At 45.2% G+C, this 14,270-nt stretch overlaps 3 protein-coding genes across 3 annotated transcripts; 2 read left to right on the top strand and 1 right to left on the bottom strand.

Moving 5' to 3' along the window:
* Positions 1-1,453: 1,453 nt before the first annotated feature.
* F5J12DRAFT_787628 (uncharacterized protein) lies at positions 1,454-1,959 on the top strand (the record flags this gene model as incomplete). Its single annotated transcript, XM_051743677.1, has 3 exons — positions 1,454-1,572; positions 1,623-1,707; positions 1,759-1,959. The coding sequence occupies 3 exons, from the start codon at positions 1,454-1,456 to the stop codon at positions 1,957-1,959; spliced, it is 405 nt and encodes a 134-aa protein (XP_051594189.1).
* Positions 1,960-3,189: 1,230 nt separating this feature from the next.
* F5J12DRAFT_729410 (uncharacterized protein) lies at positions 3,190-5,307 on the bottom strand (the record flags this gene model as incomplete). The annotated part of the gene is given in 8 exon segments (XM_051741948.1): positions 3,190-3,435; positions 3,486-3,903; positions 3,947-4,110; positions 4,198-4,306; positions 4,358-4,539; positions 4,595-4,875; positions 4,888-4,999; positions 5,047-5,307. The coding sequence occupies 8 exon segments, from the start codon at positions 5,305-5,307 to the stop codon at positions 3,190-3,192; spliced, it is 1,773 nt and encodes a 590-aa protein (XP_051594188.1).
* A 502-nt stretch (positions 5,308-5,809) lies between these two features.
* Positions 5,810-7,803, top strand: F5J12DRAFT_787626 (uncharacterized protein; the record flags this gene model as incomplete). Its single annotated transcript, XM_051743676.1, has 9 exons — positions 5,810-5,859; positions 6,011-6,287; positions 6,342-6,358; positions 6,381-6,632; positions 6,684-6,809; positions 6,854-7,121; positions 7,363-7,489; positions 7,538-7,630; positions 7,697-7,803. The coding sequence occupies 9 exons, from the start codon at positions 5,810-5,812 to the stop codon at positions 7,801-7,803; spliced, it is 1,317 nt and encodes a 438-aa protein (XP_051594187.1).
* Between the last annotated feature and the right edge of the window lie 6,467 nt (positions 7,804-14,270).

Raw genomic sequence — 14,270 nt, 5'->3', positions numbered from 1 at the left:
GTTGATGGATGTGCTGCCAGGTGGCCTGCCTCCTGGGTTTCATCAACCCCCAATTCCATAGCTGAAAGGTGCTCAGAAAGCCAGATCAGATTGATGCCACTTTGCTCTGCAATACAATTTACATTTGATTTTACATACAGCCAGGACATCAGCTTACTTCTATTATTGTATGCTGCATGCATGCTGGCCACTATCTGATTCATAGTGACAATGCTGTGTGTTGGAATGTGGAGTGGAGGATCTGGTTTGGGGGCATTCAGTCCTGGGAAGGTTTGACTGGAGAATTCCTGGTGCATATGGTGTGTAATATCCTGGGTGGCACTGTGATTTATTGCCATTAAGAATGGAAGATGATATAGTGAGCATGGTGTTAATGATGGGTTATCTGGTAGCTGTAGTGTGTAGTATGGAACCATGGCTATGTATGCCAGTGTTTTCCAGACTGTAGTGAAGCTGCCATGGTTACATGGCATTGGTAAATGACCATTCTGGCCTTCAAAAACAGGTGCCACTATGGTGGCATAGTACCTCTGGCTTCCACATATTATTCCAGTGTGGTACAGGTACCAAGATAGAGGTGATAGATGGTGAGTTCTGCTATGGCTCTGGTGCTAGCTACACTTCCTACCACACCAGTTCCATTTCATGGTGTTCATGTTCCTTTATACACCATGCCAAAGCATTAGATGATGGACCAGGGCCTTTCAACCTAATTTTGTACTCCACAGCCATTGAGAAAATACAATACAGCCTTTTCTAGTACAGGTCCAGCAGTGCTGGTAATGCATGGATACAATGTTCTGCTACAGATCTGGCACTAGCTACACTTCCTACCATGCCAGTCATATTTCAGCATGTGGACCTTTCATTATACACTGTCCACAAGCATTGGACAATAGCCTGGGGCCTTTCCAACTAATTGCCTATTCCACAGCCATTGAGAAAATGCAATGCTGCCTTTCCCAGTACTGGTCCAGCAGTGCCAGTAATGCATAGATACACTATGGTCTCATCATTGGTCTTGTTCAGATTGATATCCAGCCACTTGGCTCATGACAACTGCTGTGTCAGGATAGGCCACTTGCTATTCTGGCCTCCTGGGATGTGATTATTGATGATCTCTTATCTTGTGGTCATCACATGTGTCAGCCACACTATGTAATAACATTTGCACCCAATCCAACTCTACTCTGAATCACCATGGATGTCAGGACTGCTAATCTATCCTACCTCTCCATGATAATCCAATACATCAGTGTCTGATTTAGACAGTTCACATATGCTTTGCAGCAGGCCAACAACCCAAGTGATTGACTGCCAGATGACTGGTATCAGCAGGTTCAGGTGGAAACAGTGAGTTTGTCAAAATGGATGCTGGTTCACTGTGTCATGGACATTTCCACAGCATATATTGAAGCAGGCCCTGGCTACCTGCAACTCATATGGGACAATCATGAAGGTCCCATGTGTTGCCAATGAACTGCTTTGGTGGATGGCTGTACAAAATATGGGAGAGACTGCCCTGATGGCACACATCATGGAGTTGAAGTGCTGCAGGTCAAAAGAGGAGAGGTGAGACATATGATCCACACCAGTCCTATGCCACATACCTGGTGGACAAGGGACCCTACCCATCTGGATGGGTATGATCATCAGTCATTGGAGGAAGTTTTGCAGGAGGCCAAGGAATTCTTTGTTGGGGTTGAGGTGCATGGTAGTCTTTTTTCAATCATTCCATTGAATCCATCCATGCCATAGGAAGGAAAAGAGAGTCTCCCACTGCTGTGTGACATGGACTGGATGCCATCAGACAGCATCAGCCAGTTGATTGAAAGCTGTGATGAGATGATCTATCAGGAGGAGATTTGCATGCTCCATGGTGTGATGGAATTCTGCAGTGAATGGCTCACCCTTTTTGACAGGCTTGCACAAGTACAGGACAAGCTTGAGGACTTCTGAGTCAATTCAGTTACCCAGCCAGGAGCCAGCAATAAGTAGGGTGCTGTCCTCATTACACATCTCATTAGAATCTTGATATGTAATTTCCCCTGGTTTCATACTGGCTAGAGATATATGCACATTACTCTTCCAATTCATATCTTGAAGTACATCCTAGTGTTCCAGCTAAATCCCAATACATCTGGGACTGCCTAGCCATATAACATGCAAAGCTGGTATTGCCCACTGCCAATGCCTCCATATGCTGGCCACTCCAGAATTTCTCCTTGTGTAAGAAGAATTTCTGTGTCCACCCAGTCTCCAGTGTGAGTAACTCTAGCTCTTCTTCCCAGTGATCCCATAGTGCTTTTGTATGCAGCCAGTTGACTCGATAAACTGTGATAATTCAGTCAGTATTTCACACAAGCCCAATTGATCTGCCTACATTCCAACATCCTGTCATTCATGGCAGAATCCCAGGGAAGGTCCACAGTCCAAAACCAGGCCAGAGTGTCATCATGATGACCTCTTGCATTTGGGTCTGCAATTGCAGGCACTCACAGTCAGGTCTGCCCTATTCAATTCTTGGTATTTGCCAAGAATGTCCTCCCCAGCCCCCAGTGCAATAAGTTGCTTTCAGCACTGGTGATAGATGGTGGCATGCCACTGAACCATTGCCTCTGCATTGGATATCTGGCCCCATGCCTGGGTTGTCATTTTATAGTTCCCTCCTTTCTAGGACATCTGTATGAAATATCATGGCCTTGTCCATGAGGGCCAGATGCAATTCATGCAATGCATCATTTGCCTGGCCCTGTCTCAGATGTATTTCCTGTTCCACAAGACTGCCAAGGCCAATGTCATGGAAATACTGTACTCCAATATATGATGGCAGTGGAACATTGCTGACCTCCTGGTGACCAGGATGATCAGGGAGGAATGGATCATCAGTTTTGTCATTACTGTCCCCATCAAATGGGGCTATACTTCTGGGCCTTTGCCTGGGGTTAACTTGCCAGTCATTTCTGAATGAACTGGGCTGCTCCATGTACTAGTGCATCAATCTGTGATTGCAACTGGTCTTGCCAGCAAAATTGACAACCAGTCTGCCTCTGTTGCCCTGGTGTCCATCTGTCATGTATCCATAGCAAGCACTATTTGAGCCTGCTCAACCTTTAATGCCTGTGCAATCCAAGTAGCTGAACCACATGTGAGCTGCTGAATGAATGGTCATTATGGATTAGGTCAATCTCAATGGCTTTCATGGTGGGTGCTACCATGATGTATGTAAGTTATGGGACAGATGATACAGTTGGCCCCCTTACCCTTCTCCAGCCAGACTTCATATATGTCCATGGCCTGTGGAGTATTCCACTGGCATGACTGTGCCACAAGTTCTTGTTCCACCCATAACTGACACAAGCCATCTGGTACCTTGCTATCCAACTTGTTGAATTTATCTTGGATTGTTGCTAATGACTGCTTGGCAACCTTGAACTTCCATTTCAATGCTGATGCTATGTGCAAGTAATCAAGTGATGGTCAACCAGGTACTGTGATGACATATGCATCCATATCATTTTGAGGAAGTTACTATCATTCATTTGGAAGTCCAGCAACTCCTGATGATGTGCTGTTGCCATTCCCCAGGCTGATGGTGAGATGATGTTGAGAGAAGACCAGAGGGTCTCCATGATTTCACCATCCACCTGGCGAGCACCTGGAATAAAGTTTGGAGCATATCTGGCAAAGCACTCTGTCTGATGGCCATGGACATGCCATAGTCCAATGCTGGTCTGAATCTGTAATCTGGAAGGCAGAGAGAGATATCTATTTTCCTCAAGCTGGCAGGCCAAGTTCTTGCTATACTGCCAATTGATGTCATAAAAGGTTATGACTGGTTGCCAGGGGTCCAATCCATGGTGCACAGCATGGACCAGAGCATAATCCATATTGACCTGCCTGCTATATTGTTAGTCATGACTGGGGACTATGAATTGGTGCATACTGCTCTCCCTTCTGAAAGTCAACCATTGCATGAGGTACAAAACAGCCATGCCTTGCACAGGCACATCCACCAATCCTGGTTGATTCCAACCTATTCCTTTGTGCATTTGCTTGATTAACAGCCCAGTGGTTATTGCAGTTGGATTTCTGCATGACACAATCAGTCTGGTGCCTTTGGAGAGATCATGGCACACCAACTTCTATTCAATTTATGGTCCTGGTCAAATATTCCTTGTATGGAGCTGATGTGACCATGAAGCCATTTCCATCCATGAGCCAGACCTCTTCAGCAGCATTCTTGGGCAGCATATGCTTGGCCTTGAAGTTGCCATCCATCACAAAGGTCCTAGCAAACTGCCAGCTACACAAGTCAGGCTAACAATTCCTTTGCAATAATGAATAGAATACAGACTCAGAGAGATTGATATCCTGATCTGGTACATTGATCCCTGGCTGGGGACAGGCAGGGCAGAAGAGGACAAGTTCACTGGCCCAGGGATCAGGTGACTGTTGATGGAATCCCTGCCATTTCAACAGCTTTAGGAGCCTCCACATTCTCAACACCCTGAGCAATTCCCTATACCTATTCTTTGACTGGCATGAGCAATGTGGCATATGGTAGGCCAGGGGTGATGGCACTCACCAGCACTAGGTGAGGAAATGCACTTGAGGTGACTCTCTGAAGTTTGCTATAATAGTTCATGGCAGAGGTTCCACATTCAACATTGTCCCTGATGAAGTTGTTCAGCACCTGGAAAGTGAAAGCTGTCCTTGGTGCCTTAGTCATAGCCAGGAATAGGCTGGCCATGGTAAGCTGAAGATGTGAATCCTCAGACCCAGGGCAGTTGCAATACTGCACATTGCAAAAGTGCATGCTGCCAGTGTCCACAACTGTCAGATAGTTTCTATCATCTGGTGGGTTGAGATGTGCTGGTCATTGACTCTCTTTGATGTCCTCCCATTCTTCATCTACATGGCTGGCAGCATCATCCCAAGAGCCTTCTCCTGCTGGGCATGGTGCTCTGGCATGGCCCAAGTGTAGCACCAAACCAACCTTATGATATCAGTCATCACAGATGATGGGTTGAAACTGGAACTCACCAGCCATAGAGTGAAGTCTTCAAAGAATCTTCCATTCCATTTTTGTACCCAATGGAACAGTCTGAGTTTGTGTTGCTCAATGCAACATGTTTTACAAGACAATGGGTGATGCACACAGTCCATGCATCTGTATGGTGCCCCTTCTGCTTTACACACAAAACAAGCCATGACATCAGGTGGGGCCTCCATGTCCAGGAACACAGACAGGTATCTATTCTTATAGGGCAGCCACTCTTCCAGATAACTGTTCTGTAATACCATAAGGCACACATTGCCAGCACTGGGATGTTTGATAATGCACACCTGGCTTTTTGGAATTCTTGATGTCCTTGGTGGTGATGCATCATCCATGTAGCAATATAGGTCAGCATCATTACCCTGGACTAAATTGGGTTCCTGGATGCTCAAAGATCCTGCCCTAGTAGGTGATTTGTTGCTTTGGCCAGTTGCATATCTTGCCTTCTTTCTCAGAGTAAACTTGACCATCTTGTCTTTGGATCCCCTGGTTATTTTCACCTTTTTCCAAGTGACATGGGTTACTGGGGTGGCCACTGCAGCTCAGGTGATTTGTGACTTGCCCATGTCTAGTATCAAGTCCTTGCAGGATGTCTGCAGGCCTCAGCCCTACATGCCTCATTGTGATGCCTGGCATGACTATGATTTGAGTTGGATCTCAGAATCAATGTCAGAAGATCCAATTGGGATCAAACTATACTTTATCTATATATAGTAGCAGATTGGATGATAGATGAATTGGCTTACCATGTTTGGCCACAGTACCAATCGACTGGAACAAGACCATACTAACAATGGGTATGTATCATGACCAGAACATTACTTGGCCCCTGGAACTTCATTCAAGAATGGGTGATGGTAACTATGAGGAATGGACTACAAATTTTCTTTCAACAGAGGGTAACATTCCCTGCAACTAACCAACCCCAACACCTTCTCCAACATTCAGAATGGCCAGCAGCGATCACAGTACTAATTGTGTTAATACCTCAGATGAGGACTTTTCCTCCAATGAGGAATCTAGCTTGGATAGCACAGAGACAGCAAAATCTGTGCTGGGAAAGCTGAGACCAGATGAACTTCAAATCCTCCAAGATGGTCTAAAGGATTGGAAGGAAGCTGACACAAACAAAAGGGCCTCACTGATGGAGGGCATGTGGAACAAAATCAAGTGGCTGGATGCCAACAAGAGCCTCAAACAAAATGAATGGAATAGAAAATGGATGGTAAGCTTGGATGGTTTTGATGTGCTTCGCAGTCATGTTAAGTATATTTTACAGGCCATCAAAAACTGGATGTATAACAACAGTCAGTCCCAGGCACAAGATGGCCCTGGTCAAGTATGGCTCCAAATGGACAGCCCTAAAGGTGATCAAGCTGCAGTGTAAGAAGGATATCCAGCAAGTACTTGTGAAGGCTGGAATACAGCCTGGGATGTTGGCTATGATCAAACACTATCAGCCAGCTGTTCAGAAGGTAGTCCAGTTGTTGACCAAGGCTGAATTGGACCAGGCATCCCATTTGACAAAAGAGTGGAACAAGAGAAAGCTGCCACCTGAAGCCCAGGCAGAGTAAGCATCCAAGTTCTTGTTCTCCCATGGGCAATACTAACTTAAATGCAGGGCAGCAACAAGTAAGGGCCAAAAGTATGCAAAACAGTTTGCATATGACATGTGGAAGCAGTGTGGGATGAGAGTGGTGATCATGTCAGCATGCAAGGATAAGGATGGTGAAGTGATGGTTGGAGTGTGAGTGCTTTCCTGACAGGCTTCACCATATCTGACTGGTGTAGGAATGACTTCAATGACAAGCTGGGCAATGGAGAGCTCTATTTGGATTGGGAAGACCTTCATGGAAAGTGGTCAGCCTATGCAAAGAAGGCCTTTGGGGCCAATGGTACAGAGGATGGCAGCAGAGAGGATGAGGCCAGTCAAACCACAGTAAAAGCACAGAAAGGAAAAAAGCAGTCTCAATTCTCCCTGTCCACCAATGACAATGGCACACCCATTCTTCCAAATCTCTTGGACTTATGGACACCAGAATTAAAGGACATCATGAGGGTGTTTGTAACTGGCCATTATCATATGTGCCAATTTCCATGGTCAATGAGTTACTAACATCTAAACACAGGCTTGGCTTGTGGGAAGATGAATGCCAGTGTACCTTGGGCTGCAATAGCTGACAACTGGGCATCCTATGTGTCTTCTAAGTATCTTCCTCCCAATATCCCATTCAAAGTAGCCCACCAGGCTGACACATCATGAACTAATTGAAACCTTGGAGTTCTGGAAGGAGTGACAGCAGGAGCACCCAGAAGATGTCTTCTGGTTCCAAAGGTGGAGATCTCAGGATGGTTTCCTGGAGGAGCCAGTCACCAAACACCAATGCCAGTCAGACAAAGCCAAAGGGAAGAGACCCTGGACAGAAGGTGAGGTCATGATCAATTTGGATTTACATAACTGATCTACATATTAAGTAAATTCCATTGATGGCTCTGACTACAGACATCACTTGGAGGAGGAACCAGCTCCTCCCACAAAACCTTCCACCAAATGGCAATGGATAGATGGTATGTCAGAGCTGGTCAGATTCTTTACTGGTAACCCTAACATGACCTTGGAATTGTGTGCCAAAGATCATCCCACTGGAACATCCAATGCACAAGGAGGACAACAGATGATGGAGCCAGTCCACATCAGACTGGTGCAATACAGCTACTGCATACCCCAAGCCAGCTGGTAAGTGGCATCCAGCAACAATGAATATTTCTGATAGAATTGTATCAGACAATCATGCCAATGATGGTGGTGATTCAACTGCAAGGAAGCCCAAGCCCAAGCCAAGAATCAGATCCAATGGTTGGTTTCCATGCACACTTGGTTGATCCTCTCATTACAGCATTCTACAGCAGCCCAGAATGATAAGACAGTCATATCACCTAATGATCATAGGTATACATCCATAACACAATTACACATGCTTATCTATGTCAGGAGTTGATCCAGTGGGTAGGAATTTGAATGCCAGGCCTAGAGGCTGTGCAATGGACAGGGAAGATAGACTGTTGGATCAAGCAGAAGAGGATGGTGTCACTTGTCACCCAGAGTGGAATCATAGGCCCCCACAGCAGCCAGATGATAATTATCCTACTCCAACCATGAGGAGGCAAAGGTAGAATTGAGGCTGGTACTGTCAAGTCCAGGCCTACTCTGACCAACTCTGACACTGGATGAGGTCTGGGGAGAGGTTTGGAAGCAAGTCCAACAGAAAGAGCAGAACTCCTGACTGGCAGAGTGTTGGCAAGAATGAAGTCCACCAAGGTAAGGGCAGAGTGAAGTGAGGGTGTCAGGTTTAGCTCATGTGCTTACCCCCTTGCATGAATCTCAGCCCTTCATATTTCAGAGGGGGAGTACAGACAGACAGTCAGAGGTAACTCCAACAGGCAGAGGATGGAGACAGAGGGAGTAGGAAGCTAAAGTTGATATTTGTACTGAAGAACAGCAGAGTATGGTACATGCTTTTATACTACTATGGAGGTACAGTAATTGGAATTGGCACTGACATACATGGAGACTTGTAAAATTTCAAGCAAAACTTCCTAGATGATGAATGAAGGGTAGATGGAGGACATACAAATGGGTAACATAGAATATCCAGAAAAGGAAACAGTCCAGGCACTGGACCATGTGGTGCATGCACTGTGGAGTACCTGACTATGAGCTGTCAGGGAGGAGTCCTGAAGGTAGTCACATGACCCCTCAGAGAATGGTCTGTTTCGGTCCAGTAGGAGAGCAGTACAAGTCCTGACAGCAGTCAGAGCAGAGATGGTTTGTAACCTGACAGAAGTTGGGTGGAGTTGGTGTGGAGTGAGTGAATGACCAGCAGAAGAGGGTGCTGGAGTGAGTAAGGACCTAGAGTGAACACACAGTTATGACAGTGGAAGGCATGGTGATGGGAGGAAAGGACAAAGGTTCAGTATTCTGACATGTGTTTTTTAAGCAGTACTTTGAACTCTGATGAAGCTCTGCTGCAGCTAAAGCCATTATCCTCAAGGCACCAAGATGGTTTCAAATGATCAACTCATGTTGATCCCATCCATGTGCATGTGGCCTTCAGGGGGGGGCACTGTCATAACTGTGCATTCACTCTAGGTCCTTACTCACTCTGCACCCTCTTCCACCAGGTCATTCACTCACTCTGCACCAACTCCACCCAACTTCTGTTGGTTACAAACCATCTCTGCTCCGACTGCTGTTGGACTTGTACTGCTCTCCTACTGGACCAAACAGACCATTCTCTGAGGAGTCATGTGACTACCTTTGGACTCCTCCCTGACAGCTTGCAGTCAGGTATGTTGCAAATTTTCAAGGCACATAATAATGCTGCTGGCTGACAATGCTTGCATATTTCCTTATTAGGGTCATTAAAATGGTCTGGTAATGACATGTCCACAGCTTGGGGGCAGTGCCAAGGGAAGAAATTTCATTGGACAGGAGTTACCCAAGTTACTGAGTGATAATGATCTGATAATGACTGATATGGCATGACATTGTCTTACATCAGCCGAACCTGGGATCAAAGGATGAACTAGTCCAGCTATGATACATCTTCTCTCATGGCTCCCTCCTGTACCACCTGTTCAGCTTCAACCTGTCAAAATGCTGAACAGAATCATGCCATTCTCCATCAATGCCCTCACTGTAACAGGAAATTTCAGAAAACCAGTTTCAAGCAGCACAAGGTGAGTTGCAGGAAGCGCAAAGAAGATGAGAGGGAGCATGTAGCTTTCGAACATCAGTATGAAGAGAAACAATGAGGTACATGAATTGGTGTGTAGCACAGGCAGACCCAATGTAATGGTTTCTGGCTTCAATTATTAACTCAGCTGCCCACCATTGAGCTGTGAGAGCATCAGTACTTAAATCACAGCCTCGAGTGCCCAAAGCTCACTGCACAGATACAGGATATTTTTTCATCAATGAACCTGGTGAGTCTGATTTCCATTTATGTTGTGGTCCTAGTCTTAGACAAACTGTGGCTGCAGTCGAGGTGACTATGGGACAAGATTACAATGAGATGAGCAACATGCTCCAAGCCTCAGGTACATATTCACTTCAGCACATGTTCTCATAGTGCTCATAATTCCCTCAGATGTGTTGATGCCAACTGCCACAAGTTCTAATGTGGTGAAAACTTCCTGAATTCAAGATCCAATTTCATCCAAGAAGCAATCGACCACCGATTTATCAGTCTTATGAAGAGTTCCATGTTCACAGTGAGAAGTCCCCATCCCTGGTTGACAAAACACCTTGGTCCCCATTTTGCATGTTGGGTGACTTTCGAGTTTGTGGAAATCACACTCGCTTCACTACTCAACCAGCAACAAGTCAATGCCCTGCTGGATCTCTTTGCTCATGTCACACAGGGAGCTGTCCAAGTCACACTCAAGAATGATGCCGAACTTCACAAAGCATGTGATGCAGCTGCAATGGAACTCACTCCAGTATGATTTTCAAATATCCATTCATCGCCATCCATCCTACCTATCTAAATAGTTCTCCAGGGTCAAAGTTAAGGTACCATACAAAAAGGAAGAATGTATGTTCGAAAGCACATATTCACCCACTGTGGGAGTGGGCACTCGATATCTTAGAAAATCCATTCCTTGGTCTGCACTTCACCTGGGATGCACAGTGACTTTACAGGCACAACAGTGTTGAGTATGAACATTTTTACGACAAGCCCTGGACCAGAGATTATTGGTGGGATATTCAAGTATGTGCCTGGTCAATATGTCATTCATTACCCATACATAACATGTTGTATTTGTGCTAGTTGAGTCTACCAAATATCAAGAACACTATGCCATTTGGCCTGATCCTTTATGCTGACAAATCCAACCTATCATCTTTTGGCACTGCCAAGAGTTACCCTGTCATTGTGTGCTGTGCAAACTTGCCAGTTGAGATTTCGGAATAGCAATGTCATTGGCAGAGGTACTGTTGTTGGCTGGCTGCCTATTGTGAATGATGTCCACTGTTTAGATATTCATATAGGCTAAGAACATTTCAGGTCCCTGAAGATGCCAAAGAAGAGGGAAAGATAGGCTACACAACCCTCAAGTGTGTCATTTGGCACAAATCTTTTAAAGAGTTACTTCTGGAGATTGAGCAGTACTTGAAGACTGGGTACATACATACATCTTCGCATGACAACATTACCCATTGGCTCTTTCCAAGTCTTATGATGCTGTCCACCAATTTTGAAGAGATGTAATATACTTCCTTCTTCTTGCTCAGACTAATGATACTAACTCAATGGCCTACTACAGATGCATGATGGTACTCACTCATGGTCACAGTGGCAAACACCCTTGCCCTGTATGTCTTGTACTGTCAGAGCTACTCCATGACCTCTCTAGGACTTTTGAACCTCATATGCACACCCAGGGCATCGATGTGTTATGTGTTTGTGCTACAAATGGAGCTGAAGGTGATGAATTGCTGAAGTGGTTAGGTTTATGACCAATCGAAGTAAGTTTCCACCAACAAATCACCATCAGTGAACTAATATATAATGGGATGCAGAATGTGTTCTGACTGATTGGGTTTTCTGATCTCCACTTTGCCTGCAGCTTTGATCGACTGCATTATGGGCATGGTTTTTGGGGCAAGCATGTCTTTGGGGACCTAAAGGTGATTGGAAAGGTGCTCGGGTGACAGATCAAAGCCAACATCGAGAAGTAGTGAGTCACTGTTTTACAATCAATTGCTCTGAACATTGTCACTTCTCACATTTGACAATGACAGTGTTGCAAGTTTTCCTCACTGGCAAAACCTCACACACTTCAACCAAGTTATTCATGTCACTTTTTCAGATGGTAACAAGCTGGCCAATATCTCCAAGGTACATGTGTCCAATACCAGATGGCTGTCAATGAACTGTTTCCCTAGCAAATCTTCTATGTGGGGATCAATGTTTTGAAGAAGAGTATAACACCTGAAGGGTACCAGCTCCTCCAAGTCATCTGAAGCTACCTACAGCTTGATAGCCTTGTCAGCTTAGATGTCCAGACTGAACATATGGTTAACATGATCAATGACGAAATATTGACATTTGATCAGACACTGAAGGTAGTTATATGCTTTGTGCTCATGCCAATTTGTCATAATGTGTCATTTTCAGGACTACACCAAATGCATTGTGAAGTCCAACATTGATAGTCTGTGAACTGACTGGAATTTCCCAAAGGTCCACCTCTGGAAGCACATTGTTCGAGATATCCACCTAAAGGGTGCCACATGCAACTATAACACTCAGCCCAACGAAAGTATGCATAAGCCAATCCAACACACATATGAACACTGTTCGAACAGTAGAGATGTTCCTGCTCAGGTATGACAACTGTGTGTGCTGACACTCCTACTCACAGTCACTTTAAAATGCATGTTAGGTCTTGTGGGTAGATCATCAAGTTCTTGCTACATTGATCAGCTTGAGAAATCTGTCTCTGGGGAATCAGATCCAGAAGTTGATGTGGTCAGTGAGCATACCTCAGTTGATCATATTAAGCTTGGTGCACATGTCGTCACAACCCAAACCCTGAAAGACTTGGAGGAAAATGGTCAGCCAGATATGGTGTTCCATCAGTTCTGTCAAAGGTTCTGCAAGTTCCTTAATGATGCCCTTCTGGCATATGGATATCAAGTCAAGTCATGGATCCCCCTCCCCACTGACTTCACAGTATGTATCTACACTCTCATTATGCATTCATCTAGTTGAAACTGTGCTTGTGCTAAGGTTAAAGAATACCATTATCTGCTGGTCAACTATGAGTCGACTGTCACTTGGAACCAGTGCACAAATCATCTCCACTGCAACCTGTCATTTTTTGGTGTGCCCTGCTATGACTGTGCACTTATTCAATACATCAAGACAGAAACTGCCTTCATTCATCTCATCTGCATGTTTTCCTGTGTCATTCCAGACATAGGAAACATGGAATTTATCTTGGCACAACCCTTCATGACAAGGATTGGACTGGCCCACACTATTGATCATGATCTCAGACTCAAATGTGTCAAGACAGTTCCATGGGCTGTGTCCATCTTCATACTGTTGTGCTTGATCATCCAAGGGGCTGTTCTAGCACCTGACACTGAACATGATGACAAATTTTTTGTTGTTGAGCAACTTGATAGTGATATGTTCCTACAGACACAGGCAATGTAGGTTACTTACTGTCTCTAGTGGCCTTCCAACCAGAGAATTTTGAGCACATTGCAGATGTCTGTTCTGACCCATCACTGTCTTGTCCTTTGCAAGCTGTCAACCATCCTAGCAAGGAAACTGAAGACTTGCAACACACTCAGTAGTAGATCAAAGGTACTTGGGTGACAGATTGAAGCCAGTGTCAAGAAATAGTAAGTCATGATTAATACCATTGGCAACCACTCTGGAACAGACCACATCAGACACATGCCCAACTCTTTTCCCCCCTGCTGTGGAGCAAAGTGGTAAGTAGTAGGTGCACTGATGCAGGGGGTCATTGGGGGAATATGGTGAGGTCTGTTTCACTACTCGTTATGCCCACCACATGAAACTCAACCTACCAGATGCTGGACAGCAGGCTGCCAGAGTGGACAACAGTCTTGTTTTTTTTATGCATGACTACAGAGATACACTCTGACCAACAAAGTGTTGAAACTACAGGGCAAAGGGATGTATATAGGTCTACAAGGCTGTTGAAGCCTCAAAGGCAAAGAAACCATGATTCAGCTCTTCTTCCCTTCCCTAGTCCTCCCTCTTCCATTTTCCAAGGACCTTCTTGGACACAACTTGTTCAGCAAGGAAATGGTCCAGTGTGTAGATGACAGCTTGTAGGGTGTTGTGGCAAGTCAGAATCGAATGGAAGTCAATGTCCACATCATGCCTAATCATCTCAGTGACAGGAACATTGTTGGCTGTGACATCAGGAGGGGGATAAGCATTGAGGGAGAGTAAAGTGGGATCTATGGTGGAGGGTGTAGCGACAGCAGCAGGAGTGGCCCATTCAGGGGGCAAACTGTTGGGAGAAAAATTCTAGTGGCAAGTCAATATTGACAGACTAGTACACAAGTGGAACAGAAGACATACCACCAAGCTGAACAAATTGCTGAACATGTCTGTCACTGCCTCAGCAGTCTCAGGCACATCAACAGGTGTTGAAG

This window comes from Pisolithus orientalis (assembly GCF_024613125.1).
Source record: "Pisolithus orientalis strain OTSU chromosome Unknown F5J12scaffold_131, whole genome shotgun sequence".
Lineage (NCBI taxonomy): Eukaryota > Fungi > Basidiomycota > Agaricomycetes > Boletales > Pisolithaceae > Pisolithus > Pisolithus orientalis.
This window is presented reverse-complemented; position numbering and strand designations above follow the sequence as displayed.